The 25375-nt window shown below is 44.0% G+C and overlaps 1 protein-coding gene across 1 annotated transcript in view; it reads right to left on the bottom strand.

Moving 5' to 3' along the window:
• Positions 1-25375, bottom strand: part of CNTN6 (contactin 6) — a 124460-nt gene that overhangs the window by 42975 nt on the left and 56110 nt on the right. The window contains exons 5-7 of the mRNA XM_066195180.1: positions 16245-16340; positions 9430-9633; positions 7305-7407 (exon numbers count right to left, since the gene is read on the bottom strand). Coding sequence (XP_066051277.1) covers positions 7305-7407; positions 9430-9633; positions 16245-16340 — 403 coding nt within the window. The remainder of the gene's footprint in view (positions 1-7304; positions 7408-9429; positions 9634-16244; positions 16341-25375) is intronic.

Below are 25375 nucleotides of genomic sequence, written 5' to 3'. Positions count from 1 at the left end.
GTGAGTTCTCTGAACAATTTCCTACAAACAAGAGTGACTGGGACATGTCAGATATTGTTAAACCAGTGAAAGGGCTGCGAAGCAAAACTGAGATTTTATTCTGCTTTTCCCCATTTTGGATCAAGTTGTAAAAAATTCCAGATCTTTCTGGACAACAGCCACTGTCACCATCACCTTTACTAACTCTCCTTTCCAACAAGACCAAAAGTTATGTCAGGTGTTGTTTAATACCATTCCTTCCTGGGGAATTTATAATGGTTTGGTTTTCCTGAATAGTTAAAAGGTGCTGTCTCCTCCAGAAACCTTGGCACAGAATCACAGGATCATTCAGGCTGGAAAGGACCTCCAAGATCATCAAGTTCAACCTCCCACCTGCTCACTAAACCAAATGTCAGGAGGTGCCACATCTACCCCTGCTTTGAAGCCTTCCAGGGCTGGTGACTGTTGGAATTTTTGGAGCTGAGAATTTTGGGGTTTGGTATACAGTGGTGTGTGTGTGAGGCAGTGTGGAGGATTTGGGATGTTGTCTGGGTCCTTCTTCCTTGTTCTTCCTTCTTCTTCATGGGTTTGGGTGGTTTTCTGTAACTGGTTGATAGAGTCCATATAGCGGACTTCAAGTAGTTATTGATCTTAAAGTAAAAATAATTTAGGTGGCATTTCATAATTGGACAGATTGTCCTTGAAAGGACCTTGTAGAGATAGAGAGGTGCTCCATTTAACTTCCATTTTCTACCTTGTTAGTTAGAGCTCATGACTCGTGAGGCTGCAATACAGATAAGAATTAATAAACACTGAGTCCAAATATGAAACTGTGACTCCTGTGTATTAATCCTGTCTCTAACACAGAGAAAAGAAGATATGAAACCAACAGGTGACTCCACCACTTCCCTGGGCAGCCCTTCCCAATGTTTCTCTGCTTTATCAATGAACCAGTTTTCCTTGAAATCAAATCCAATCCAATCCAAACCCCTCCTGGTGCAGCTTGAGGCTGTTGTCATGTCAGGAGAGTCCAACCCCACCTGGCTTAAGCTCCCTCCAGTTGTTTGGAGAGAGCAACAAGGCTTCCCTGGAGCCTTCTTTCCTCCAGACTAATCCTGCGCTCCAGCATTCCTGTGGGATTTCTCTACAGCAAGTTAGTTTCAGCTGTTTATTCAGTTATTTATTCAGTTACTTATTCAGTTATTATAAAGCAAGGTGCTTTCAGCTGTTTAAAAGGAGCACAGCTCTAGTGCAGACCGAGTCTGGTTCACGACTGCCGTGCTCCAGGCAGGAAAACAGCCAGGGGAGCTTCCCAGCCTGATCCACAGGAAGGAGAGCACGGCTGGCTCAAATCCTCCTGCAGATTCCACACTGGGTGAGCAGCAACTGTTCAACAGCAGCCTGCAGAACGCCAGGAGCATTTAACTACTTGCTTTAAAGGCTTCTCTCCTCAATTTATTTTCTTTTTTTTATATATAACGAAGAGATTAAAGGGAACCAACAGCCATACGGGAGGAGGAAACAATAATTAGATGCATTCTGCCGCCTGAAAGAGCTTCACCTCCATATTTCCTGTTCTCCCAGCCATTTGTTTTCTCCCAGCACTGGCTGCTCATGAACGAGGGAATTCTGTGCTGACACCAAGGCCAGAGGCAGCACTCGGTGGGAAAAGGCCCTTTCTGTCAATTTGGCCAAGGTTTGAGCAGAAGACACTCTCCTGTTTTCTTTCTCCACACCCCAGACTTCTAGTCACATCCATGGGATGTTCCAAGGCAAGCTCAGCTCATTTTTGGCCAAACATGAGGATATTTGAAGCTCACTCCTGATGTCAGCCGAGCAGGAGGACAGAGCAACCTCGGAGTTCATCAGCTCTGCCGCGTTTAAAGACAACAAATAGTTCACAACACTTTGTTCTCCTGCCAGGGAGATTTTATCAGGAGAAGGAATTCCTGTGTCAGGGCAGCAGCTCCACCTGAGCTACAGGTAAAGGAGCAGAATCTGGGGGAAACCTTAACTCAGCCAGTTCCATGGGATGGACCTTCCCAGAGAATATCTGCATCTCTTCATTGACACCTCATGGCTACAGAATTCCCAGCATCTTCAGTCACTGAATTTTGCAGAAAAGTTTTTTTGGCTGGTTTCACTTTTTTTCTGCTGCTAGTTTCCATCCCTATGACCAAATCTCTTAGTAGCAACTCTTACTCAGGCCACATGAAACCTTTCAAGGTTAAAAAAAAAAAATAAATAAAACCAGTTTGATTAAATTGGGTTTTGGAGCAAATCATCTATTTAGAAATTGATTCTTTAAGGAGTGAAACTTTCCTTTTGATGTAGGTAATTGTGTATAAAACCTACTGCAATAAATACAGCCCTGCAAATTTTTGGGGGATTATTTTGCATGTTCATATTCCTTGGAAGGTCAGGAGCTGACTCTGCTGCACTGGTCTGTACTTGCCCCTCATGGGTCTGTCATTCGGTTCCTTCCAAAAACCAGATAAAAACAATAACTGCTTGGGCCTAAAAAGTTTTGGAATACATAAAGAAGCAATGAGTGCACTTCCCAAATTTATTACACTTCACAGACAAAGTCTGGCTTACTCCCGAGTAAATAAGAAAACAGTGCATAAATATGAGAGTGTCTTAGTACATAAATCTGCAGTTTATTTGAAACCTTCAGAGCATCCAGGAGCACTAATTTAATTTATATTCCACCATACAGGCAGCAGAATCACAAAACCATAAGTTACTAACTGGGGAAGAAAAGGAGATGGAGAATATTTTGTGGTTGGTGACAAGTTCTTGTCACAGCGGACGCGAAATTAATTTGTCTGCAGAATTAGAACCCACACCGTGAGGGAGGTTTCACCTCTTCCAGCAAAGATGATGCATTGGGACCGTGCCTCATCTTTTGTCCTGTGCATCTGGGGGCCCTTCGAAGGGAAATCCAATCTGCATTTGGGATAATGAAGCCCGTGGTTCGTTAGACAAATGAGCCCGAGCTGAGCTCTGAAAGCCGCCTCACTGCTGACACCGGGGAGAATTAGGACCCGAGGAGCACCATAATTAAAGCGTTTAATTTTGGCCCCTCCGGATGGATTACCTGCAAACAGCAGTTTTCTGCGAGGTGTTGAGTGGCACTCTCCTGGAGGCACAACCTGACCTGTGTGAGAGGGGATCTGCTCATCCCTGAGAGGACAAATCCTCAGGCCTTGCTTTGATGAGGGATGAGGCTGGAAACTTCACTTGTGGTGCCAAAATATCATCTGGGATTTCAGAATCCTGTAACTGACCCTTTTAAAGCCTCCTACATAAACAGCTTGAGAATGTACCAGAGGTGAAGCCTGGGATTTTTATGTAAATGTAGTAAAAATGGTTATTTGGAACCCCCTTGGAGCTGTGTGATTATCTACTTATTCCAAGAGCTGCTAGGGAAAAAAAACCCTTCCATGAATACCTTTAGGGGAATAGGTGGGATCTTTGAAAAATGAATATTCTGGGGTGAAAGAAATCTTGTTTTTTATTATTCACATATGCTTTTTACAAGCTCAGCTGGCAACAGCCCATCTGCGGGGATTGTGAACTGATTATTTCCTTCTCTTTGAGAAGGGAATGAAGAAAAATATAAACCACAGACAGGGTTTAATAAATACGTGCACCAGACATGGAAGCTACTTTGCTTATTTTCATTCCAGGGACTATTCTCATTTGTGCAACAGGAAAAAAAAAAAAAAAAAAAGTTATTTTGAGAGAAATCTACAGAAAGCAGCACAGTGTAACTCAACTGAGCATAATTCTTTCCATGGTGCTCAATCCCCTGAAAGACAGGGAACAATAATTTGGATATATGGCATGATTAATAGAGCTTGATCCAAACCAGGACTTTTAATCCTGGCATAATATTAAACACTGTCATCGTAATGAATATTGGTGCAGAACACAAAGTCTCATCTCTTCTATTACACTGCCACAGACTGCAGGATTTGAAATAGTGGAGCCACTATTTCATATTTCAGTTTTCCCTCTTTGAAAGGATTAAGTATAAGGTGCATTTTTTGGCCTGTTTAGATTTATCAGAGAGCTACACTTTATATTTCCATCACAGAGAGCACTAATTTGCTTTTCAAAATCTTCTGTTTGTGGTGTCTGCTCCATAAAATAAGGTTCAAAGTCAAGGACTGGCCTGAGATCCTTCGTCCCTTTGGGATTCACCCCTCCAAACCCTCTTTGCAGGGAGAAATTCTTATTTAACCTCTCAAAACAAGAAGAGTTTCTGGGGCAGGTGGATAATTTGTAAAAAATAATTAGCGATATTTTAACGTGAAGTGCAACGGGTCTGTGCGGAACGTGCCTACCCCAGGGTGCCCCACAGGAGCACATTTTGGGTGACTTTGAGATCCCTCAGGTAAAAAAAAAAGCATCTTTAAGACATTTAAAATGGAGTTTTAAACTCGGCCTTGAGCCTGGCCTCTGGAAGCGGCGTCTGAACCGCGGAAGCGCCTTTTGAGCGAGGCCCAATTGGTGTGATTTGCTGCTCTGAGCAGGAAACAAAAAAAAAAAAAAAAAAAAGAGACGCTATTTCTCTAAATACCACAAAACTACTCTCATTTAAGACTTTTGCAGACCAAAACCCCAGCGGGTTGCCTGTGATCTGCCTTCAGCAGTGACAGATTTCCGCTATTCACGGGGCCCAGGTAGCGGCAGCCGCGGCGTCGGCCTAACAGTGTGAATGTAGAAAATTACGGATAATGGGAAAGCAGTTCTGAAAACCGAGCGAGATAATAACCGCCGGTGCTTGCGGCGGATCAGAGGTACAGCTCAACAAACGCTGGGCTGGATTGATTTTAACATAAACAGACAATAGCAGGGGCCAGGGTTCCAGCGGAATTTGGGAATCGGGAGGTGCAGGCGGCCCCGTGCTGCTGCGTTTAGATGGTTCTGCCTGCAATTGTGAACGGCTGGAGGCAGGAAACTTCCAGCTTCTCACAATGCCACTAATCACCTGCATACCTCTGCAAATCTGGCCTTATCTAATAAGTTAAGAGTGTTGCACCTGCAATCTGTTTCGCTTGCTTTATTCGCGTCTAAATGCCAGCTCTGAGATAAAGCTTTTCCACTGATGGACGTGGTGGTGGGAAGGTGGTTTAAGGGGGTTTTTTCCTCCCTCTGTTTAGGGAGAAAACAAACAAACAAACAAACAAAAACCAGAAAATCGCAGACTGAAACCTGTGCAGTGCTGTACGAGACCTTGAATTTCTAAAAATAAAATTTCAGAGGAGAAATGCTGAGAAGTTCTCCAGTATCACCACCCAAAGGCCTCTGCTCCCAAGCAGCGCCGACAACACGGGGTGCCCATCAGCAGTGTGACACCAGAGAGTGGGTGGAAAATGGATTCTGGAAATTCCTAAATTCCCTGGAATTTAGGCAGGATAACTCCAGGGAAGTCTGGCAGTCCTGCTTTCAGCTGCAGTCCTGCACATGCAGAGGAAAATCTACATTAAAGCTGCATTAAACCTCTCAGGCATTCCTAAGCGCTGCATAGAGGGGTCTCCCTGAGGGATCTCATTATCCATATGTCTTTCAGTCCCCTTTTTTCTCCTTAAGATGTTCTTAAAATGGCAAAATCTGTTCATCACGTTAACATGACCCATCTTTACCCCTTCACTGAGATGTCAGTGCTTTGTACATTTCATTTCCTGGGTTTTTTTTTCCCTCTATCATTGTTCAGTGCTTTCCATGCAACAGATGGAAATAAGAAATGACAACTTGAAATGTAAAGCCTGCACGGGCTAACACACAATTAAGGAGGTATTTAAAGAGAAGTAACTAGACAGTTTTTGGGAAAGAAAATCAGCTTTACCCAGAGTGCTAAAGTCTGGTACTGCTTTTGGGCCAAAAAAAGTGCATATACCTTTAATAAAAATTAGCTCTAGTATTAGTTTGTATAGAAATCTCGTCTGAAAGGCAAGGCCATTTCAATCTTATTAACTTTTTATTTGCTTTATTTTTCTACTTGCCAGCATGGGTTCCAGAGGAACATTTGATTAATTTGTGCTGTCTGCAAGTCAGGCTTTTAACCTCTGGGAAAGCTCTAAACACTTTAAAAGCTTACAGCCTTAAAATGGATTGTCAAAGTGAACTTAAACTAAATAGAGGTCAACAATCTAAGGGTTATTTGGGCTTTTCCAGGGAAAATGATGCTCGTTGGAAAGACTGGAGTTTGTGGGCTGGTTACAGTGATTCAGTCCCCCAGCTGCTCCCTGAATGCAGAGCAGCTGCCTGAGCCACCACTGCAGCTGGGAACAGCCACAGCAGTGCAAGAAAACGCAGAAAAATGCAGGAAAGTGGATTTTTGGAAGGAAGGGCTGCTGCTGGGTCTTTCCCGGACTCCTCAGCATTGCTTTGGCGACAGGAGAGTCAGGAGATCCATCCCACATACTCTTCAAACATTAACCTGATTCACCATGTTTGATTTTTAGCAATGAGAGAGTCCAGAGGAGGCACCAGGATGAGCAGAGGGATGGAGCAGCTCTGCTGGGAGGAAAGGCTGGCAGAGCTGGGATTGTTCAGCCTGGAGAGGAGAAGATCTGCGCTGAACTAATTGTGAACTAAACCCTTTCCAGGGCCTGAAGGAGCTACAGGAAAGATGGAGAGAGACAATTGACCAGGCATGGAGTGACAGGACAAGGGGGAATGGCTCCAAACTGACAGAGAGCAGGTTTAGATGGGATATTGGGAAGAAATTCCTCCCTGTGAGGATGGCCAGGCCCTGGCACAGGGTGCCCAGAGCAGCTGTGGCTGCCCCTGGATCCCTGGCAGTGCCCAAGGCCAGGTTGGACAGGGCTTGGAACAGCCTGGGACAGTGGAAGATGTTCTTGCTGAGGGGCAGGGGGTTGAAACCGGATGAACTGGATGAGCTTTAAGGTCCCTTCCAACCTAAACAATTCTGTGATTCTGTGATGTCACACAAGCAAAAAAACCACCCATTCCTATTGTGATATCCGTCAGGTGTGAGTGTGCAGCTACACCAAGCACTGTCACTGGAGTCAGGCCTCATCTCAGAGCCAAAACTACTCTCCAGAAAGAAGATCTTTGCTCCAGTTTTCCCTCCTCTTCCCACATTCCCTCCCCCTGCTTCGAGCTGCACCCAAATGAGCTCCAGTTACAGCACAGCGTTCTCTCTCATCTCCTTGGGAACACACGGCACAGAAACAACCAAAGCAAGGTTAAAAACCCACAAGATTCACGAATCCTATTCTGAACCAGAATAATTCTAACGTGAAAGGAGCAGTGTTAAACCCCACAGTTAATAAAAACAGAGCTCTTACTTTCCCAGGGCGAAGCATTCCAGTCTGAGAGAGGAGCCCTTGGCTGCATAGGTCGTTTCTGGAAAACGCACCTCAATCTTTGGCTCGTACTCCCCCATCACACCTGTGGAACATCAAAACAGCTCGCTCCAGCTGAGCCCCAGACCTTGTGGAGCAGCAGAACTTCGGGGTGAAAGGAAGGGTGGCATGAATCACTTCAGAGCCTCGTGTTCCACCCGTGGAGAGCGGCACGTGACGGAGCAGGTCAAACCTCCTGGGTGGGGTTCAACCCCGTGCTGAAAAGTCTGTGAAATCTCCCCATTCCCTGCATTCAGGAGCTGAGGAGCATGATTTTATACAAGTTTTACATTACAAGCCTGCTGTGCATCTAGGCTTTTGAGATAATTTTGGGCTCACACCTCTTATCAAGCAACACTTCTGCCACTAGTCACGCTCAGGACACTGTGTTGATCCTATGTGCAAGAAAATCAGAAAATCTCACGTCCAAACTACTTGCAAAACTCTTAAAATTTCTTTAAAAACTCCAAATGTGAGTTGCAGGCTTGAGGAAGGCCGATGTAATTAGATGGAATTATCATATTTGAAAATCTGGCTGAGCATCTGATAAATCACAGATAATCCAGTATTAATTTAGGGCATTTAATTTTGCAGCAGGTTGGGGATGGATTTAGGAAACTAAACTTTCAGCTGAACTTCTTAAATATCTTTCATGTGTCTCACAGTGAAACTCATCCCAACTGTGGGGATGAAGATAAATCAAGTATTTTCCTGCAGTGTCTTTGCCCAGATCCCACACAGAAAATGAAACAATTCTTGTTTTATATTTAACAGGCATCTGGATAATATTGCACATGCAACTTCCACTGTTGCCTCAGAAGCTGCCAGTGTTGGAGCCAATCCAGAGGCCACCAGAGTGAATGGGAGAAGATAAAGAGACTGATAGAAGGAGACTGAGAAAAGGAATGGCGTGATGAGAAGAAAAAAAAAGAATCAGAAAAGATCTTAAGCATTTGCAATCAGAGTTTGTGCCAAATTATTAACTTTGGAGCTGAGGAAGCGCAGCTTTTCTTTGTGTGATGTGCTGATGTTATTGAACAGCAGAGCCTCGCAGTGAAAGCATTATTCCATAATGCACAGCTGAGTTTTGTTTATCCTCCAAATCCAACTCGGCACAGACTTTTGTCACTGATTGTCGCCACTGCTTTGCAAACAGCACGAGTATATTGAAATTTAGGTGGGCAAACTCACAGAACAAACTTTGTGTACGGATTTCCAGGTCTGGATTTCTCCCTGTGAACATTTAATTACAAATGTTGCCAGGAAGGCGTCTGTACATGTGCAGGGACTTTCTCATTTGAAGCAGCTCTCTGGATTTGATATTTGAGCTATACTTAGATGACAAATTTAGAAAGATTTGTTGGATTTAAACCTCAACACAGACACGAGGTGAGAAATATTAACATGCCACGTGACATTCTCTTGTTGTTCAGTGACATTGAGAACTTTCTTTGCATGTTCTTCTCCTCGCCCCTGTGTCCCTGACAGCTCAAACGTCACTGATGCCTTAGGATTTCAGCTTTTATATTTTTAATAGATTTGTAATCCTGTGATTCTTTAGTGCAGAACTCTGAACTCCATACAGAGTGTTAGGTACTGATTTCCCATTTTGGTTAAACACAACAATTCTTCTCCAGGCCTGGCAATCACAAACACCTCACTGCCTCAGGCCTGAGAGATGGAAACAAAAGTGAGTTGGGGGAGCAAACTTGGGGTAAATTACTTCATTACCTGAGGCTGTAATTGGAAGATGAACAACCAATATGCAAATGGACCAAACTGATCAAAGCGTGAAAACCTGTGACTATTTTGGGTGCAGCCCATGGGGGGCTTCATCTGCCCTAAATATACCTGAAGACCCTTCAATAAATAGAACAGCTTTTTATTCCCTTAATTCTGTCTGGCCTCTGTTTTTAGGTAGCCCCAAAAGGCATCGTCACGGTGTGGGGCCATGTCCTGCTGCACAACCTTCACTGGGGGAGCTTTCCCTCCCTGGGGGTGAATTCCCAACACCTGGAGCAGGATCAGTTGCGTGTTTGGAGGCAGCCCAGCCCTGCTGTGCACTCACCATCCCCTCGAAGGGTGAGGGCAGTGGGGGGCCCCCAGACCCTGCGCTGTGCCTGGGCGCTGCTCACGGCACACGTGTAATTCCCAACGTCCCAGGGCTCCACCTTGGCCAGGTACAGGTTTCCTGTTGCCTGGGAGACAAAGCGCCGGCTGTCTCCCTGAAGGTCCAGCGTGTTGTTGTTGAAGATCCACGTGTAGGACAAGGCTGGAAAACACCAGACACAAGTCATGCATCCCCTCCAGCTGAACCCGCTGCCCCGTCAGGGAAGAACGAGGGAAAAGCACAGGGGAGGCACAAATGGGCACAGGCCACCTAAGCATTGCTCGTTTTCAAGCCACTTCAGGAGGTCACAGCAGTTTCTGTCCCCTGCTACTTCTCACTTTGCTGCTTAGCCTGCTCCTAAGCAGGAACGGTGGTGCTGCAATGGTGCAGGAAAGCTGCTTTGGTAAATAATTTCTGTTTGTGGCACTTTCCCTCTCAAAATCCAGAGGGCAAATTGCTGCTGGGTGCTACAGCTCCTCTCTTCACTCTCAACATGGAAAAGTTAAACTGGTATCATGGAAAAGTTAAACTGGTAACATGGAGCTCGATCGCTGGATTTTCATGGAGGGACGAGCTGAGCTGCACAAAACTATTTTGGAGACGACTTAAAATTTGATCCTATTGCAGATTTGATAATGAACATCCCCTTATCTTCCATACTTCTTGCCCCATTTTCACTTTCTGCCCCTTTTCCCACATGGTGCTCCACAATACAAATCTCCATAATGCAGATCTAGAAGACCAGGCAACTTCAAACTGATTTATTTGACCAGCCCACCCTGGAAAAGCAGATCTCCTTGTGAGTTTACCATTCTCTTTTTTTTTGGGAAAGGCTTTTGGGCCAAGTCTCAGGCACTGAGGAGCAGGTTCAGAGCTGATCCTCCAGTGTGGAGTCACCCAGGGCCCCTCTGCAGCTGCTCCACACCCAACAGCAGGAGCAGGACTCAAACCCCGTCCTTTACAAGCCACAGTAAATCAGAACTTTCCAAATCCACCAGTTTAGCTCCTCTTAATTAAATGCATAATTCATAAGCTAACAGTGTTCTGCCAACAGCTTCATTTTTACACATTTCCCCCATCAACAACCCCATTCCAAAAAGATTATTTACGTTGCTTACCCCCCCTCAGCTCCGGCTTGGGAGCAGTATGGTAATAAGTCTGCAAACTCCAGTAGTTTTGTGGAGTTTTATGTTATCAGCTTCCAGCATTTTAGGACTCTCATTAGAAATGATGCATCTCCAGGGAGCAATCAATGACACTTTCTATACTTGGCTAAATCCTGCAACGGGCTCCGTTTTACTGCAGATAATGCGAGACTTTCCCGTGCTCTGCAGTAAACCTGGGAGATGCAGCGATTAATCCTCAGTGTTGCACAAGCTGTGTGCAGGTCTCACCCACGAGATTAAAGCCCCACGTTGACCTGCCCGTGGACTTTGAGGTGCCTTAAAGCATTTGTTTACAGAGGAAAATGTGGACCAGGAGGGGTTTTCCTACAGGAAGGATGAGAAATAAGGGCTGTAGCCATGACCTGTATGTCTTGCAGAGATACACAGACTGTTTCCCTGTCTCAGGAACAGGTTTTGCTGACTGCAGACTGTCTGGGCAGGCAGACCAAAGTGTGCAAAATTCTGATTCCAACTCATTTTTTGAAAGCCTCTAAGCTGCAAGATGGGGACTCTACAGAAAACGCTGAGGATTTGCAAAGTAAATACCTTAATCTATGCTCAATTAAATGTTGTCCACATTTCTGTGGAAGAAACACCTTGGATCTGCCTCTCCCCAGGTTTCCCAAAGCACTGAGGGCTGGTACCCCAAGGTGCTTTTCCTGCCAGCTGGAATTCTTGCCCTCCTCATTACTCAGACCTGCCCCAAGGCACCTCTGGGCAATAGAACCACTCCAAGTGCTCGAACTTGACATTTGGATGCCCACATTTCCATGCCAGGGTAGTGTATCCAAGAGAACCTGGAAATAATTTTAAGAAGGAGTAACAGGGAGAAAGCAGTTTGGAATTTCTCTGCCCAAGTTCTGGTGGGGGCAATTACAGGGCTGAAGTAAACCCTGACCTCCTCTAAAGGCATCCCTGTACCTGCCAAGACTCCAAAAGGATTCCCAGGAAGGATCTTTAAAACATTTTATGGCATGGAACCAAAACCCAGACTCCAACCGTGGGAGCAGGTGATGCAGCTGAATTCTCTGTGCAAGATAAAATAAAATAAAACAAAACCCTATTAAAGCCAACTTTGTGCTACACAGAGATTCTTCAGGAGGCCAATCTGTGAATTAATTAATCACTAAAAGTGAACCAGACCTTTTCTGTCCTGATTTCTGTTCTCAGGGGGCTCCAGCTGACTTCATTTTCTGAAGTCTCTCCCTGTCTGCTCCCCACCATTGCTTCAGGGACTATTGATGAATTTCCCCATTAACTGGGAACAAGCACAGGCCCCTCTTAGTCATATTTAAATCCTTTTTTCCCCCAGTATGAGGGATATAAACACTTCCCCTCTCCTAACTGCAGGTTCATCATCACCCATCCCCAGGCCATCCTTGCCTAGAGCCTAATTCAGCTCCACTAAACTCTGTAGAAACCCTAATTTTAATTGACTTCAGTGGGAGTTGGATGAAATCTCAAGAGGAAGGAGCCAAACTTTGGAGACTGAACTTTTTTTTTTTCATGCTTTTAAGGCATAATACCAGCAACCTACTCCCTTACTCAGTATCTTTTCTTGAGAAGTTACTACAGCAACAGGTAATAGAGTAGAAAATCTAGAGCTGTGTTATAAAATCTTCCATTTTGGGTCACTTGGAAAAAATCAGATGAGCCAAAAAAAAGGGGAAAAAGCCTTTTGCTCTCACTTTTATGGCAGAGCAGGAGTTATTTTATAGGGCTACAATATTAGGGTGTGTTTGTTTGGGGCTTTTTCAATGCAAGGGAAGCAGTTGTGGTGTCACTGTCTCTTCTCACCTCGAAAACCACAAAAATTGATTAATCCAAATTTAAAAGCTGGTTAATTCCTAGGTGGGCAGTTCCTGAGCTTGGCCAGGCTGGAGAGCATCTCCCACCTCTGACAGTCCTGAGAGTTTTCCTTCAGACCTCGGCTGGGAAAGAGGAGCAGCTGATAATCATCCCTGAGACGCTGATCTGGGGAACTGAACATTTCAGCGCTTCCGTCAGCCCAGGCAAATCCAAACCAACCAGATACTGCTGCATCTGCAGCAGAGCAGCTCCAGGCTGGGCTCAGGGAAGGGATGGGAGCAGAGAGAAAGGGACTCTGAGCCCGTCACTGAGGCACCGGGTTCTATAAAGGGAGAGACACTTCAGACCCTTCCTTTCAGATTATGCACTCGATCAAGGGCAGCGTTTAATGGGAAATGCAGAAATCGAAGGCCTCACCCCATCCTCTGCACACACCCAGTTTCACGTTTCACCTCCTTCCCCAGACTTCTCCCGGCTGAGAATTCGGAATTTTTACCCTCCCTCAAGCGAGTCCACAGGGGTCCTACATCCTTAGGAGTGTTTTGGGGTTTATTCATCCTCCCTGCAGCAATGTCAGCACTGAGGAAAGCTCAGAGCCTCCGTCCCACTCCCAGCCCTGGCAGCTCTTGCACAAATAAATGCAAATGCGGAGCGGTCCTGCTGCTCCTAACAAGATTAGCAACTTCCTTAAAGCTCTGCAGGGAGCCGGCTCGGAGGAAACAGCCTTTAGATCAAGCTTCACTTCTAAGGAAATAAATGAACAACAGTCCACCCCGCAGTCTCGTGTCAAGTATCACCATTTAGGCAGCAGCTTCTTAAGCACAGGCAGGTCAAGCTCGTGTGTAGCTGCAGAAATTAAAGCTTCTCCCAACTTCCTCCCTCCATGCCTTTCCCTGCTTCAGAGGTCTCTACAAACCACTTATTTTCCACTAGTAAAATATTACTGTGTGCTGATTACACCGGAGAAAAGGGCTGGCCTAAAGAATTTAAAGCGGAGATGGGATGAGGTTCAGGGGAAAAAATCCAGTTTACCTGGTCCCCCTGCCCTGCTGAGCCTCACTAACAAGCAGAGGGACGGCGGAGCTGAACTCTGGAAGGTGAGGTAATGAGCTCATAAATAACAACAGACACATCAGCGCATAACTTAGTGAGCAGGGGCAGGCTGAGGGAATAAAGGCTTTAGGGTGGGTCAGGGAACCTGGGGCAGCCCTGCTCTTGCTTTAAAAACTAATTACAGGCTGTGATTTTTTGCTCTGTTAACTGTAATTTTTAATGTCCTAATTGGTCTAAGATATAAACTTGGGTGGGTCTTTTATTCTTTCATGTTTGTGCTTGATCCATCCTGAAAGTCCTCCTAATATTAGTTCACAACGACATGGAATTGTCTTTTTGTTCTCCGAGATGGTTTAAAGCTGATGTGAAAGCTGCTGGAGCAGCCTTTTTGTGCATTTGTTTGTTTGCTTGGTGGGGTTTGTTTGTTTGTTTTTGATTTATAGCTGACTAACATATTTCTGTCCTCTATGTAAATGAATCACTCATTTCTCTTGTACAGAAATAGGTTAGCAGTGCTCTCAGGTAAGAAAGCAGCACACCAAAAAAGAAGCAGCACATCTTTCCTTGTCAACTGTATTAGAGAATTAAGTTTAATTCCAACTGAGCTATGAATAGTTTAAGTGTTGTTGCCCGTGGACCAACACGTTTGGTGTCTGATAAGCAGCTGAGTGTCCTGACGAGCTCTGCAGAGTTTTCCTGTGAGCAGGAGGTTTAACTCCAGTGCCGTGGTGCAGGACCAGATAAACTTGGCAACGTGAGAAAGAGAAGTGAGACACTTCCCTGGGGACCACGGGTGGTAGAAACACTTCTGCAGCTCTCCTTCCATCTTCTTGATGTTATATGGGAGGAATTGAATTAATGAACCATCCTTGTTTTCCATTCCGTTATTTCTATTCCTCTTCTTCTATTGTTATCCTGACTTTTAGAGGTTGGCAGGAGGTTTTACCCAGTGCTTCCTATTTCAAATTTCCTATATTAATAGCAGCTGCTTCAAACAACTGCTGTACAGAGGGTTCCTGTCTTCCTTCAAGTCATTACATCACAGGAAAGGCAACTCTTTCCCTGCTGGTAGGGCTTATCTTCCAAATTCCTTGACATCTCTCTAATTCCTGACACATTCAAAGTGCTGCACAGAACTCTTGTAATGTGAAGCACAGTTTGTAATCCTTCCTCCTGTAGGTATTGTGAGGTGGAGGCGAGGGTTTCAATTTAAAAAATACCTAAATATACAATCCTTTTCAACACAAAACAACTTCCCAAGCACCTTGAAATAGTCTCTGACTTAACGTGGCTCATACCATGTACTTCATCCCCATGGCATATAATTTTGGATCCTAAACAGACTGTTTGGGGGTGACAAAAGGGCTCAGGCTCTGCTCTCTGGGGACTTGTTATTGCAGGGAATGGATTTTCCAGACCTGTTGGTCAGCAGCTCCCAGCCCCAGCTGCAGGAACTCTCTGGGACAGGCTTTGCCCGTGGATACCATTTTGTCAGTTCAATTAATCTGGGGGGAACTCACCTGGTAACTATTTATTTGTTCTGAATGTTTTCTTCTCCTCCTTCCTATTTGTCAAATCATAATTTTTACCCTGCAGCAGGAGGGAAATGGATAGTTCACTGGCTCCGGGATGGATGTGTTGTCTTCCTGCCTGTCCCACTGATACATTTGAGGAACTCTTTGAAGTTTTTTTTGTGCCCTTAAGGACCAGGTTTCACTTGTCTCCTTGATTATATTCTCCTTTCATATGGCTGTAAACACCCAGTGAACTGACACTTCCTCTTTCTAGAGGACTGGAGGGGTTTCTATTGATTGATGGGGTTTTCTCCCTCTCTGAAATACTGCATCCTCTTTCTACATCACTATTTACCTTCTCCTGCGGGTTTGGCTCGTAACTCTGTTTCTTTCGGAAGGATTGAGGATTGCTGGGAGCAGGGCATGGAAAACTGCAGCTCCTGTGGATGTGTGGTCACTGCTGCCAAAAGCAGGCTGTGAGTCATTCAGGAACTGCTCATTCTTTAAGTCCAGAACACGACATTTTGGTAACTATATCATTGATATTTCCCCTCTGTTAATAAATATTTGCTTTGCTTGGGTAAAATTTTCACCTGGATTTACCCCACCCAGAAAGGAAGATCTCCAGGGTCTTATGGTGAGCACCCCCGAATAATTCATCAGAAAACTCCTTTTCATTCCCCATCTGAAGCACAGACAATTACCATCTGATCTAGGCCCTCCTTTAATCAGGCAGTTCACCTCTCCAGAAACCCCTTTCCAATCTAAATTATTCTCTGATTATCAGGAAGGAATAAAATCAGGGATTCAGGAGCAGAAGCCAAACCTTCATGAGAAATCCAACGTGTCTGATGCAGGATTCACATGAGGGCACTGCAGCAGCAGCCACCAAAGGGGAAAGGAGCCATTCCAGGCAGACCTGGAGTAGTTTTGGTTCAGGAAGAATTCCTGAGGAATTGCCATTCCATGAGGACCAAGGATTCCTGGGATAACCAGGAATGTCAGCAGAGAGTCTTGGACACCCTCATGCTGTCCTTGCTGTGTCACAAGGAAGGGCAGGTTCTACTCCCTAACAAAACAATAAAAAAGCGTGAACCTTTTGAAGAAACAAAATCCAAATTTGCCGTAAACCCAGGTAATGATGCACAGGCAAATTCCAGCGCTAATCCCACGGGGAATTCTGCTTGTCCTGAGGCAGAGCAGGGGCTGCTCAGGCTGACCCCCATCGTACCTCCGTGGTGGGGAGGAGTTCCACAGAGCAGGACCACTCCTTGTCCCTCTCTCACTGACACCGGGCTCCTCGGCCTCGTCTCGAAGTTTTCCAGGTCTTGAGGGAGAAGGAGAGAACAAAGCCTGGTTATTGTCCATCAGATTCATTCCCAGCTGCATCCCAATTAATCCCAATTTATTAACTCCAGAACGGTCACGTATTGGACAGCGGAATTTAATTTCCTTGAGAAATTGAACACAAAAATAGCTCGTCCAACCTGATGTCATGAAATTACAGAGTCATTAAGGTTGGAAAAGACCTCCCAGATCCTTCAGTCCGACCATTATTGAGTCCTTTGGCATTCACAAAATATTTGTTTCTCCAGCAGTTCTGCTGCAACTCTGGGAATTTGTGTTTACAATCTCTATTTGCAAAGCCAGTCTATCATTCCATTACTTTTTCCAGCATCATTTTTTAGAACTTGCAAGACTTAATCTACATGAGTTGGAAAAAAAAAAAAATTGTATTTTGTAGTGTTTCCTTTTCTATAGAAACAGAGAACAGCTGTGTTCTATATATACAAGTGATAATTAAAGATCAGCAGGACTCCCACAGAGTGTAGGTTTAAATGATGATAAAAATATGTTGTTTTCTTTAAGATTCTGGTCTGGCCTAAACTGGCTGCAGTGCTTGGGTGTGTTTTGATTGCTATGAGCTTTAGCAGTGGTTTCAAAGGGGAGGAAGAGGGGACTTTCAGTGGGAAATCTCCTGTCCATGCCCATCTCCCACAGGTGATCTTTATGGCTCTTAGTGTCTATTTTTCACCACGTCTAACGCCACACTCAATCTGCTGCTTCCTCACATTTCACTGAGATGTTGAAGAATTATCAGCCTGATTCCCAGTACTTCAATTACAAAACATGACACAATAGATGTGCTTTAAAAGAAGAAGAAGAATAAAAAAAGGTTATTTACTTTTGATCCAGTTCTCATCCTAATGAGAAAGCCTTCCCATTTTCTCAGAGCCGTTTGGGAAATGATCGCTCGAAACACATTCAAAATATGCTTTAATACAATAAATATCAGCTTCCCCTTAAACCTCTTTATACCACAGAGCTGTAAACTGGCTGCCCTAAGCTCATTTTATTTACCTGGCTGCAGATTCTTGTTTCAAACAATTGTTCCATTTTTCATCAGCTGAGCACCAACCTGAGCCAGGGTTCAATAGAGAGAAACAGCCCTCGTTGGTCAGAGCAATAACGATTACTGCCTGTACAGCCTCAGCTATTTATGTCAATATATCAATTTTCTCCCCCTTAGCTGAACTTTACACAGTTAATTTTTCTTTTCCTCCTCTTCATCTCCTGGAAATTGGTCTCCTATGAAGACATTGTCTGCTCAGAGGGGGCTGGATTGAATTAAGCACCTGTAGCACCTCCTCGTGCTGTCATAGTACAATAGATGGGGCCTGTCAATACACGGGGAAAGGGTTTTAAACTCTGATGTTCTTTTAATTGCCTGCTGGCTACAGCTCTGCCTTGGATCATGGGTAGTCCAAGGGAAAAAAAAAAAAAAAAAACCCAACAAGAAAGGCCAAGAAAAAAAATAGAAAAAAAAATTAATTTATTTAGTTGTATTCCATTTTGTAATTCTAAATAAAAGAATATAGTAGATGGGTGTGACATGATTTATTAGAGTTTGGCTTCATACTTAGTCCAGTCTCTGAATTTGTGGGTTTATTTGCTCATTGAGAAAATTCCATCTGAGAAAATTTACCACATTTTCTTTCTTTCCTGCTCATTGTTTGCTGAGAAGACAAAGGCCAGCACCAAATATTTGTGTGGAAAAGGGGTTCCTGGAATTCCTGTCAAGATTTGCTTGGGGTGCCTGGTCTGAGGCTTTGTGCCCTGGGACAAGGGGAAAAAAGACCCTCAAATTCTCATATTTATTTTATTAATTCTTTTTTTAAGTATTAGAAAGGTGCAAAAATTCAGATTTTTTTTTTAGGATTCAGGCACTAACAACAGAATTGGTCACAGTTCCCCTTCCTGTCTCTTTCCCTCAGCTGCTAATACAAAACAAACTGCAATTTCTGCTTAAAATAGAGTTAACTCCCCCCAAAACTCTGGCCCAGTATGGAAAATCTCTGCAGTCTAATTTTAATTCTTCCCCATATTTTCACTGCAGGAAATCAGCCCTATTTTTTTTTTTTTCTGAGAACAAAATTTCAGTTGCTCTGAGACATCAGAGAAAGGAGGGAGTGCAAAATAAAGGAAGCGCAGTGCAGCAGGAGGAAAAGGTTTTCCTGACAATTGAGAATTAACTGTGTAATACCTCGCTCTGAAATGGGAATAGATTTTGGAAAGTAATGAGCTGCTAGTAGCAATTTTTAGTTTAATGACACAATATGTCATGTTATCAGTTCTACTCTCGTTTTAGGTGCTGTGTCACCTGTCCGTGTCTCTCCATTAAAACCGTGACAAGTGTCCCTGACTTGAATAATTAAAAGCAGGAGGATGGGATCTCTTAGGGATCCACTGTTTTATAGGGAGCAGGATTGGTTTTGATTGTGTCATGGAATCATGGGGTGGTTTGGGTCGGGAGGGACCTTGAAGCTCATCCAGACCAAACCCTGAGACATTTTTCACTATCCCAAGGTGCTCCAAGCCCTGTCCAACCTGGCCTTGGACACTTCCAGGGATGGGGCAGCCACAATTTCTCTGCCAGAGCCTCCCCACCCTCACAGGGAACAATTTTTTTCCTAATATCCCATCTCAACCCAGTCCCTTTCAGTTGAATCCACGTGGGGAAGAAGTTGGCTGTGCCTTTTCAGCCTCCACTTTTCAACCTTGAGGATCAAAATCCGTTGGCAGGAGTTTGGGCTCTTTCATGGCGTGTTTGTAGTTCTGTTATACAAAGCAACTCGGATTTGCCAGTGCAGGAGAGGAGATTTCCATCCCTTTATGCTTATTAATCATAGGTATGAAAAAAGCAGTGGTGGAGGCACATAAATCATCATTTAATCTCTTCATCTCACTCATGATGGGGACAAATATGCAATGTCCTTATTTAACGCAATTTTAAAGACCTTTAGGAAAAGACATTTTCTTTAAAGAATCCATTCCACTGCTTAACTCTGAGATCTTCATCACTCTGCATCCTTTGGAAACCCTCACCTCCCCAAAATTTCACAGGCCAAACCAGAAATGATCTTTTGCTTTGATTGATTTTGATAGATAATTGTACAAAGTGAATTTATTCAGTGCCTCTCTCTGTAATAAAGAAGCATTGAAGAACAAAAGAACCCCAAACCTCTGAAAGAGCAAACCAAGGCCAAACAGATAAAGAGAATTCATTAACGGAGATGGTGTTGCTTCTGTTTTCATCGTTATTGGACTCTTCCTCCAGGCAGGCAGCATCTCCCATGGAATATTGCGACACCTCGTTGAAATGGGTTCAATAATGAGCTATAAAATTATCTCCTTTTGCTTTGCAGTCCAGGTGGATGAGAGAAGGAAAAGATGGACCCTCAGAAATAATTTTTGCCTTTGCCACAAAGATTTCTCCATCTATTTTCCAACCTATGGGGTTGCATTTTCAATGATTTATTGCAATTCGAAATATGTTAGGTGTATATATGTAGGAAAAAAAATTACCTGATTATACAAATGCAGATATTCTACTTTGTTCTTGTTATTCAGAAATTCTGGCTGCTGTCAAAAGCCCTTCTCCTTGCCCTGGGTGTTCATTGACACCAAGAGAGCACAACCACTGTGTTCTTCCAGCTCCTGTTCCCTAGCACAGCTCTATAACGTAACATGACATAACCTAATAAAGCAGAATGTTGCTTGTCAAAAGGAGTATCAACTAAGAAGGCTAAGATCAGGTGTTTGGCACACATTTAGATTGCTAATATGCACTTAGGAATAAGATGACTATTTAACAGATGGTATATTTGCTAACTTCAGTGTTTCTGCAGAGATCTATAAATAAATTATCACCTAGTTCCTACATAATTCCTTTCATTCTTTGTCTGTATTTATCTCACTTGAAGAACAACTAGTTCCCTCACACTCCATTGCTCTCTCAGCTGCAAGTTTTAACAAAAAAAACCCACATTTTTTTTTTTTTCCCCCAGATCTGTGCATGTTGGCAGACAGCTCTTGGTAGAGCTCGAATAATCAGTTGGACGTGATAATGAGGTCGTGGAGGCCAAGCAAAAAGCTCAGATGCACAAGTGCTCCTTCCCAGGGAAGAGTGGGAATGGATGGACTCAGCTGCGTGTGGCACGGCCTCGTCTCCGCCTGGGAACATTGCAGACCTGAGCGAGGGAGGGCTGAGCTCACAGCACTCCAAACATATGGCATTTTTTGGGGTGGAGTTAGGGAATGGCACATTTCTCTGATGGGATTCTGGAGGTGGAGGAGGCTGTCAGCTCCTCGCCGGGAATGAAAGGAGGAATGGGGAGGAGGAATTGGGAGGAGGAATGGGTCAGAGCATTTTTCACCTGGTGTAAGCCAACTTTACCCACTGGGGTCCAGGGTGTTATCGTGGAATTACAGAAGGTTTGGGTTGGAAGGACCTGAAAGCCCATCCCATTCCACTCCTGCCCTGTCCAGCTTGCCTTTATCCTGATTTACAGCCTGAAAGTCTTCCAGGTAGATTTTAAACAGAAAAGAACCAGAGGTTGAGAAGAATGTCAGTTTTGGGTGAGGGTGATCATCGGTGTCACTTTGCTGAGCACAAACCTGCCAGTGAGAGAAGCAAACCCAGGCTGGGTGAGGTGAAAAAATGGCCTCTGGAGACAGAAACAACATGGAAGTGATGGAGACAAATCTTCCCTGCTGGAGAACTTCCTTTAATGAACAGGTTAATTAATAGGTTCAGCCATACATTATTTTTTCCTTAATGTTTTAAAGCTCATAATAATAGAGAAAATCATAAATGCCAGAGTGCTTGGGGTTGGAAGGGGCCTTAAAGCCCATCCTGTTCCACCCCCTGCCAGGGGCAGGGACACCTTCCACTAGGCCAGGCAGCTCCAAGGAACACACTGTTTCTGACTGTTCATTAATATATTTGCTCTAATTTCCCCACCACCGCTGTTACCCACACATCTGGGGTTTTTTGTTTGGTTTATTTTAATATAAAACTGCCTTACAGGTGTCAGAGTAGCAGGTTTAACTGCACAACAGAGTGAAAGGTCCGTTTTCCTGGGACTAGGGAACTGCTCCTTAAACATGTCAGGTAGGAACAAAAACCGAATCACAAGACTCAATTCATTCATTTCAACCTCCCAGTCATGTGTTTGAAACTCCTGAACCTGCCCAGGGACAGTCCATCCAAACCTGTCCATTCCAAACCAGTCCGTCTTAAGAAGGAGCGCAGAACTTCTCCAAGGAAACCAAGGAAACTTGGGTGTTCTAATATATGAAATTGTTACAGGCAATTAGAGAAACTCCCAATTTATCACCTCGCATAATTACCACAGTTCATCTGAATTAATGTGATTTCATGCTTTCTTGAACTTTTGATTTCTTTTTTTTCCCCCCCTCGCATAAATGTTTTGTCATTACATAATCCCAAATATAATGGTTGTAATTACTTGGTATTGAAATGTGCAATGAATGTTGAGGCATGGAGGAGTAAGAGCTCCTTACAAATTAGCCACGCTGCTGAGGACAAATCAATACAATTCCTCACATTTCCATGGGCCTGTGTCAAATTGTGATAGATCACTCCTGTTCCCCCCTTTTTGTTTTTTTCTTTCTGTGTGTCTCTTATTGCCTGTGATATATTGCAATAGGAGAGGTGTCCCTGCGGTGATGCAGCACAACAGGAATTTCCTCACGGGGAAATGGGGCACAAAGGACAAGCTCATTCCAGGGAAGCTCCTGGTTATGATTTGCTGTGAGTATTCCCAGCACCTGTGTTATCAGCTGACCATTAGTTACCTTCCTTTGTTCTAGCTGTAATGAATTAGGGGCCCCATTTGGGTCTGACTTTGGTACCTGAATCAGAGATTTTAGGTCTGTATTAAGTACAAATAATAAAAATGAAGCCCGTTGAATCTTTTCAATTATTTGAGTTCTGGAAGGCCCCATACTTCCAGATTTTAGTTTTGTTTTATTTTTTTTTTGTCTTCTCTCACATCAAGGAAATCCCAAAAAATTTGGGGTTAAAGCCCTTTTAGCTACAGGCTGTGCCTACCCATATCACCCCAGAGCCCTCCTGAACATCAATCGCTGTTTTTTGTTTCTCCTCAGTATTTTTGTACTGAATTGCCTTGCAGGAGATGAGCACCAGTCTCTTGCAGCCTGGATACTATGGAAATATCCTTCTTTCTCCAACTATCTCCCAAAGGAATGGCTAATCTCCTTCCCTACAACTTCCACTGCAAAGTAAACTCTCTTTTTCAGCTTTCCAAACTGCACTAAACTTGCTGAACAAACCCTCTGACAGTTCCTTTGTCTTGATAATACTGTCGATACATTAATCTTTTCCCGTTAGCATCTAATCTCAATTTTTTAAATGTTCTAATTGATTTTCTATGAATTCAATGCTGAGATTAAGAGCGGTGTTATCTCTAATTAAGGTGTCTGAAAGCCGCTTAGTATTTCCCATTTCCTGCCTTTTAAATAGTTGGATTTTCTCCTCAACACCTGCGGAGCTCTCCAGCTCCTTTCGAAGAACTTGAAGAACTCGTGAGCCTTTAACACCTCAGGACTGGAAGATTTGGAGCTGGGTCAGCCAGGAGTCAATGCCTGAGTGTCTCCTTCCACCAGCACAGGTTAAAAAATCCCACTTTTGTTCTCATTTCCACCTCAGGGGAACACTGCATCCCAACGTGGGTAGAGGGAAAGCTGCCCTGTCCCCCCAAATTCCCTGATGGAGCTGCTCTGTCAAAAAGAGAAGGAAAACAGCAATCACTGGGTCCTGTCCTTCTCCAGAGCTGTGTAATCATCCAAGGACCTTCATCAGCGCTTCCTTATTCAGTTAAATTACTTTGGAGCTTCCCAGGGAAAGGGCCTGTAATTTACACTTCAGGATGAACACAGGCCCCGGGTCCTCAATTCAGCTTAAATGATCTGAATGGCCAATCCAGGCACTAATTTTCAAGGTGGGGAACAATAATTCCTGCCACAGTCTGATTGTCTTATTCAATTAAAGGGTGAAAATGCCCTTTACAAAGTAATATCAAGCTCCTCTAGAGGAAAGAAGTGGAAGGTCACAATTAAATTAAAGAGGGAGGGTGCGGTGAGGGGGGAAAAAACCCTGAGCTGGCTTGATTTTTGTTCATGCACCAAGAAACCCAGAGCACAGGAACATATGCTGGGAAGCTGTAGAGCTGGTCTACATCTGGCCTTTGTTATTTTTTTTCCCCTGCTTTGACGGAGTTAGCAGCATAAAATATTAAATTTCTCTTCTGAGCTGAGCGCAGGACTTGCTCTGAGCAGTAAGTGTTGACACAGCCTTAGGGCTCCTGCTCCAAAGCCCATCTGCAGGCCAGAGGCACAGCTGAAGAGCTGCCCCTCTCCCAGGGAGGGGCACAGGGGGAATATTTCTTTAATATTTTATATTCCTGAACAGTTTTCTCACTTGTCACGGCACAGTTCATTTGTCACCTGTCATCACCAGAGTCACTTCGCCGTCTGCAGGAGTTTTCTCCAGATTGGAGAGCTCTTAAAGACAGATTTCTCTTCCTGGCCTGAACCTCAAGGGTCGGATTTATCCCTGCCACAACCACACTGGCTTCCACGGGAGCCAGCCCTGACTGCTGGGACAAATGTCCTTTTGGCAGGGGAGTTAATTCTTGTCCAAACCCTCTTCTCCTTCATATTTCCCACTGCTCCCACAAAAATCTGTTTTTAAGTACGTGGAGATGGTTCAGGAACTTCTCCCTTCCCTCAGACCTTGACCTCATTGCTGGGGCCATGTAGCTGTACCCTGGTCCTGCAGGAAGGACCTCTTGCATCCCTGCCCTGGGTTCTGATGGGTACAGTCCCACTTCAGGCCATTAATTTTTTTTATAGTGTTTCTACCAACAAAGTAATAATCAAGGCTTGTAAGACATTTAATAAAAAATGGCAAGGAAGAAGGGAAAAGTGGTGAGGAAGAGAGGAAAAGTGGCAAGGAAGAGAGAGCTCTCACACACTGCTGACGATGTCTGTGCCTATTTCAGCTCTCCCTAAATTCCTGCCCAACCTTTTGGAGATCCTGATCCAACACAGAATTACTTCTTGTAGAATGACCCTGAATTACCCCCAGCCCCTTCTTTACCTCCCTCGTTCCAGCTGCAAAGCCCTCAAAGAGTTCCTTCCAATGGGAATTTCAAGATTTACCCGAGAGATTGATGTAGGGCATTTTTGGATGTGCATCTTGTCAGTGGGATTTCAGGTGTAGGTTACATTATTTGTTCCTGCTGCAGCATTTAGGAATGGATATTTACAGCTCAGTGCATTCTCTGTGCCAGATGTGGTGTTCCTGTTGAGAAAAGCAACGCCTGTGACCTCATTCCTTCACTCCGTGAAAAGTCCAAATGTTACACGCTGTTCCTCCTTCTCCAATATCAGCTACAGAACAGACAAGTTTATCTGCTACCTGAAAACATTACACAGGATCAACCTTCACTGAAAAAATAACTGAGCAATTAATTTCATTGTTTTTATTAGGAAAAAAAACGCCAATCGTTTATTCCAAATAATTTAGTGGGTTTTTTTTTTTCCCTTGCAAACCTCCGCTATAACTTCTTCTGTCACGCCAAAAAATGAAGGATCTCATGTGAACATCATGGATATTTGACTCAATAATTTATTGGAATCTACATCATCTTGTCTGTAATGAAAGGAGAGCAGATAAAATAGCAAATCACCCAGACTGCCAGCATAGACTGGTTTTATCCTTCCCAAGTATTAAATTTTATCAATCAGAATCTATCAGCTCCGGGACCTGTGGAGGCTTTGTTCCCCACCATATCTCAATCACATATATTGCTTTTCCAATACAACTGGCAATGGGTTGATTTAGGATAAACACTTTTTAAAGGACCTAAGGAAGAGTAAGTAATATAGAACTAAAAGATAATCTTCAAATACTTCCATGTTCCCTATTACTACTTTATCTGCCTGGTTCACTGCCTGTAATGCTCCTTACAA

Source organism: Chamaea fasciata, unplaced genomic scaffold (genome assembly GCF_029207755.1).
Source record: "Chamaea fasciata isolate MVZ Bird 193981 ecotype frontalis unplaced genomic scaffold, bChaFas1.0.hap1 SCAF_13, whole genome shotgun sequence".
NCBI classification, from domain to species: Eukaryota; Metazoa; Chordata; class Aves; order Passeriformes; family Sylviidae; genus Chamaea; species Chamaea fasciata.
This window is presented reverse-complemented; position numbering and strand designations above follow the sequence as displayed.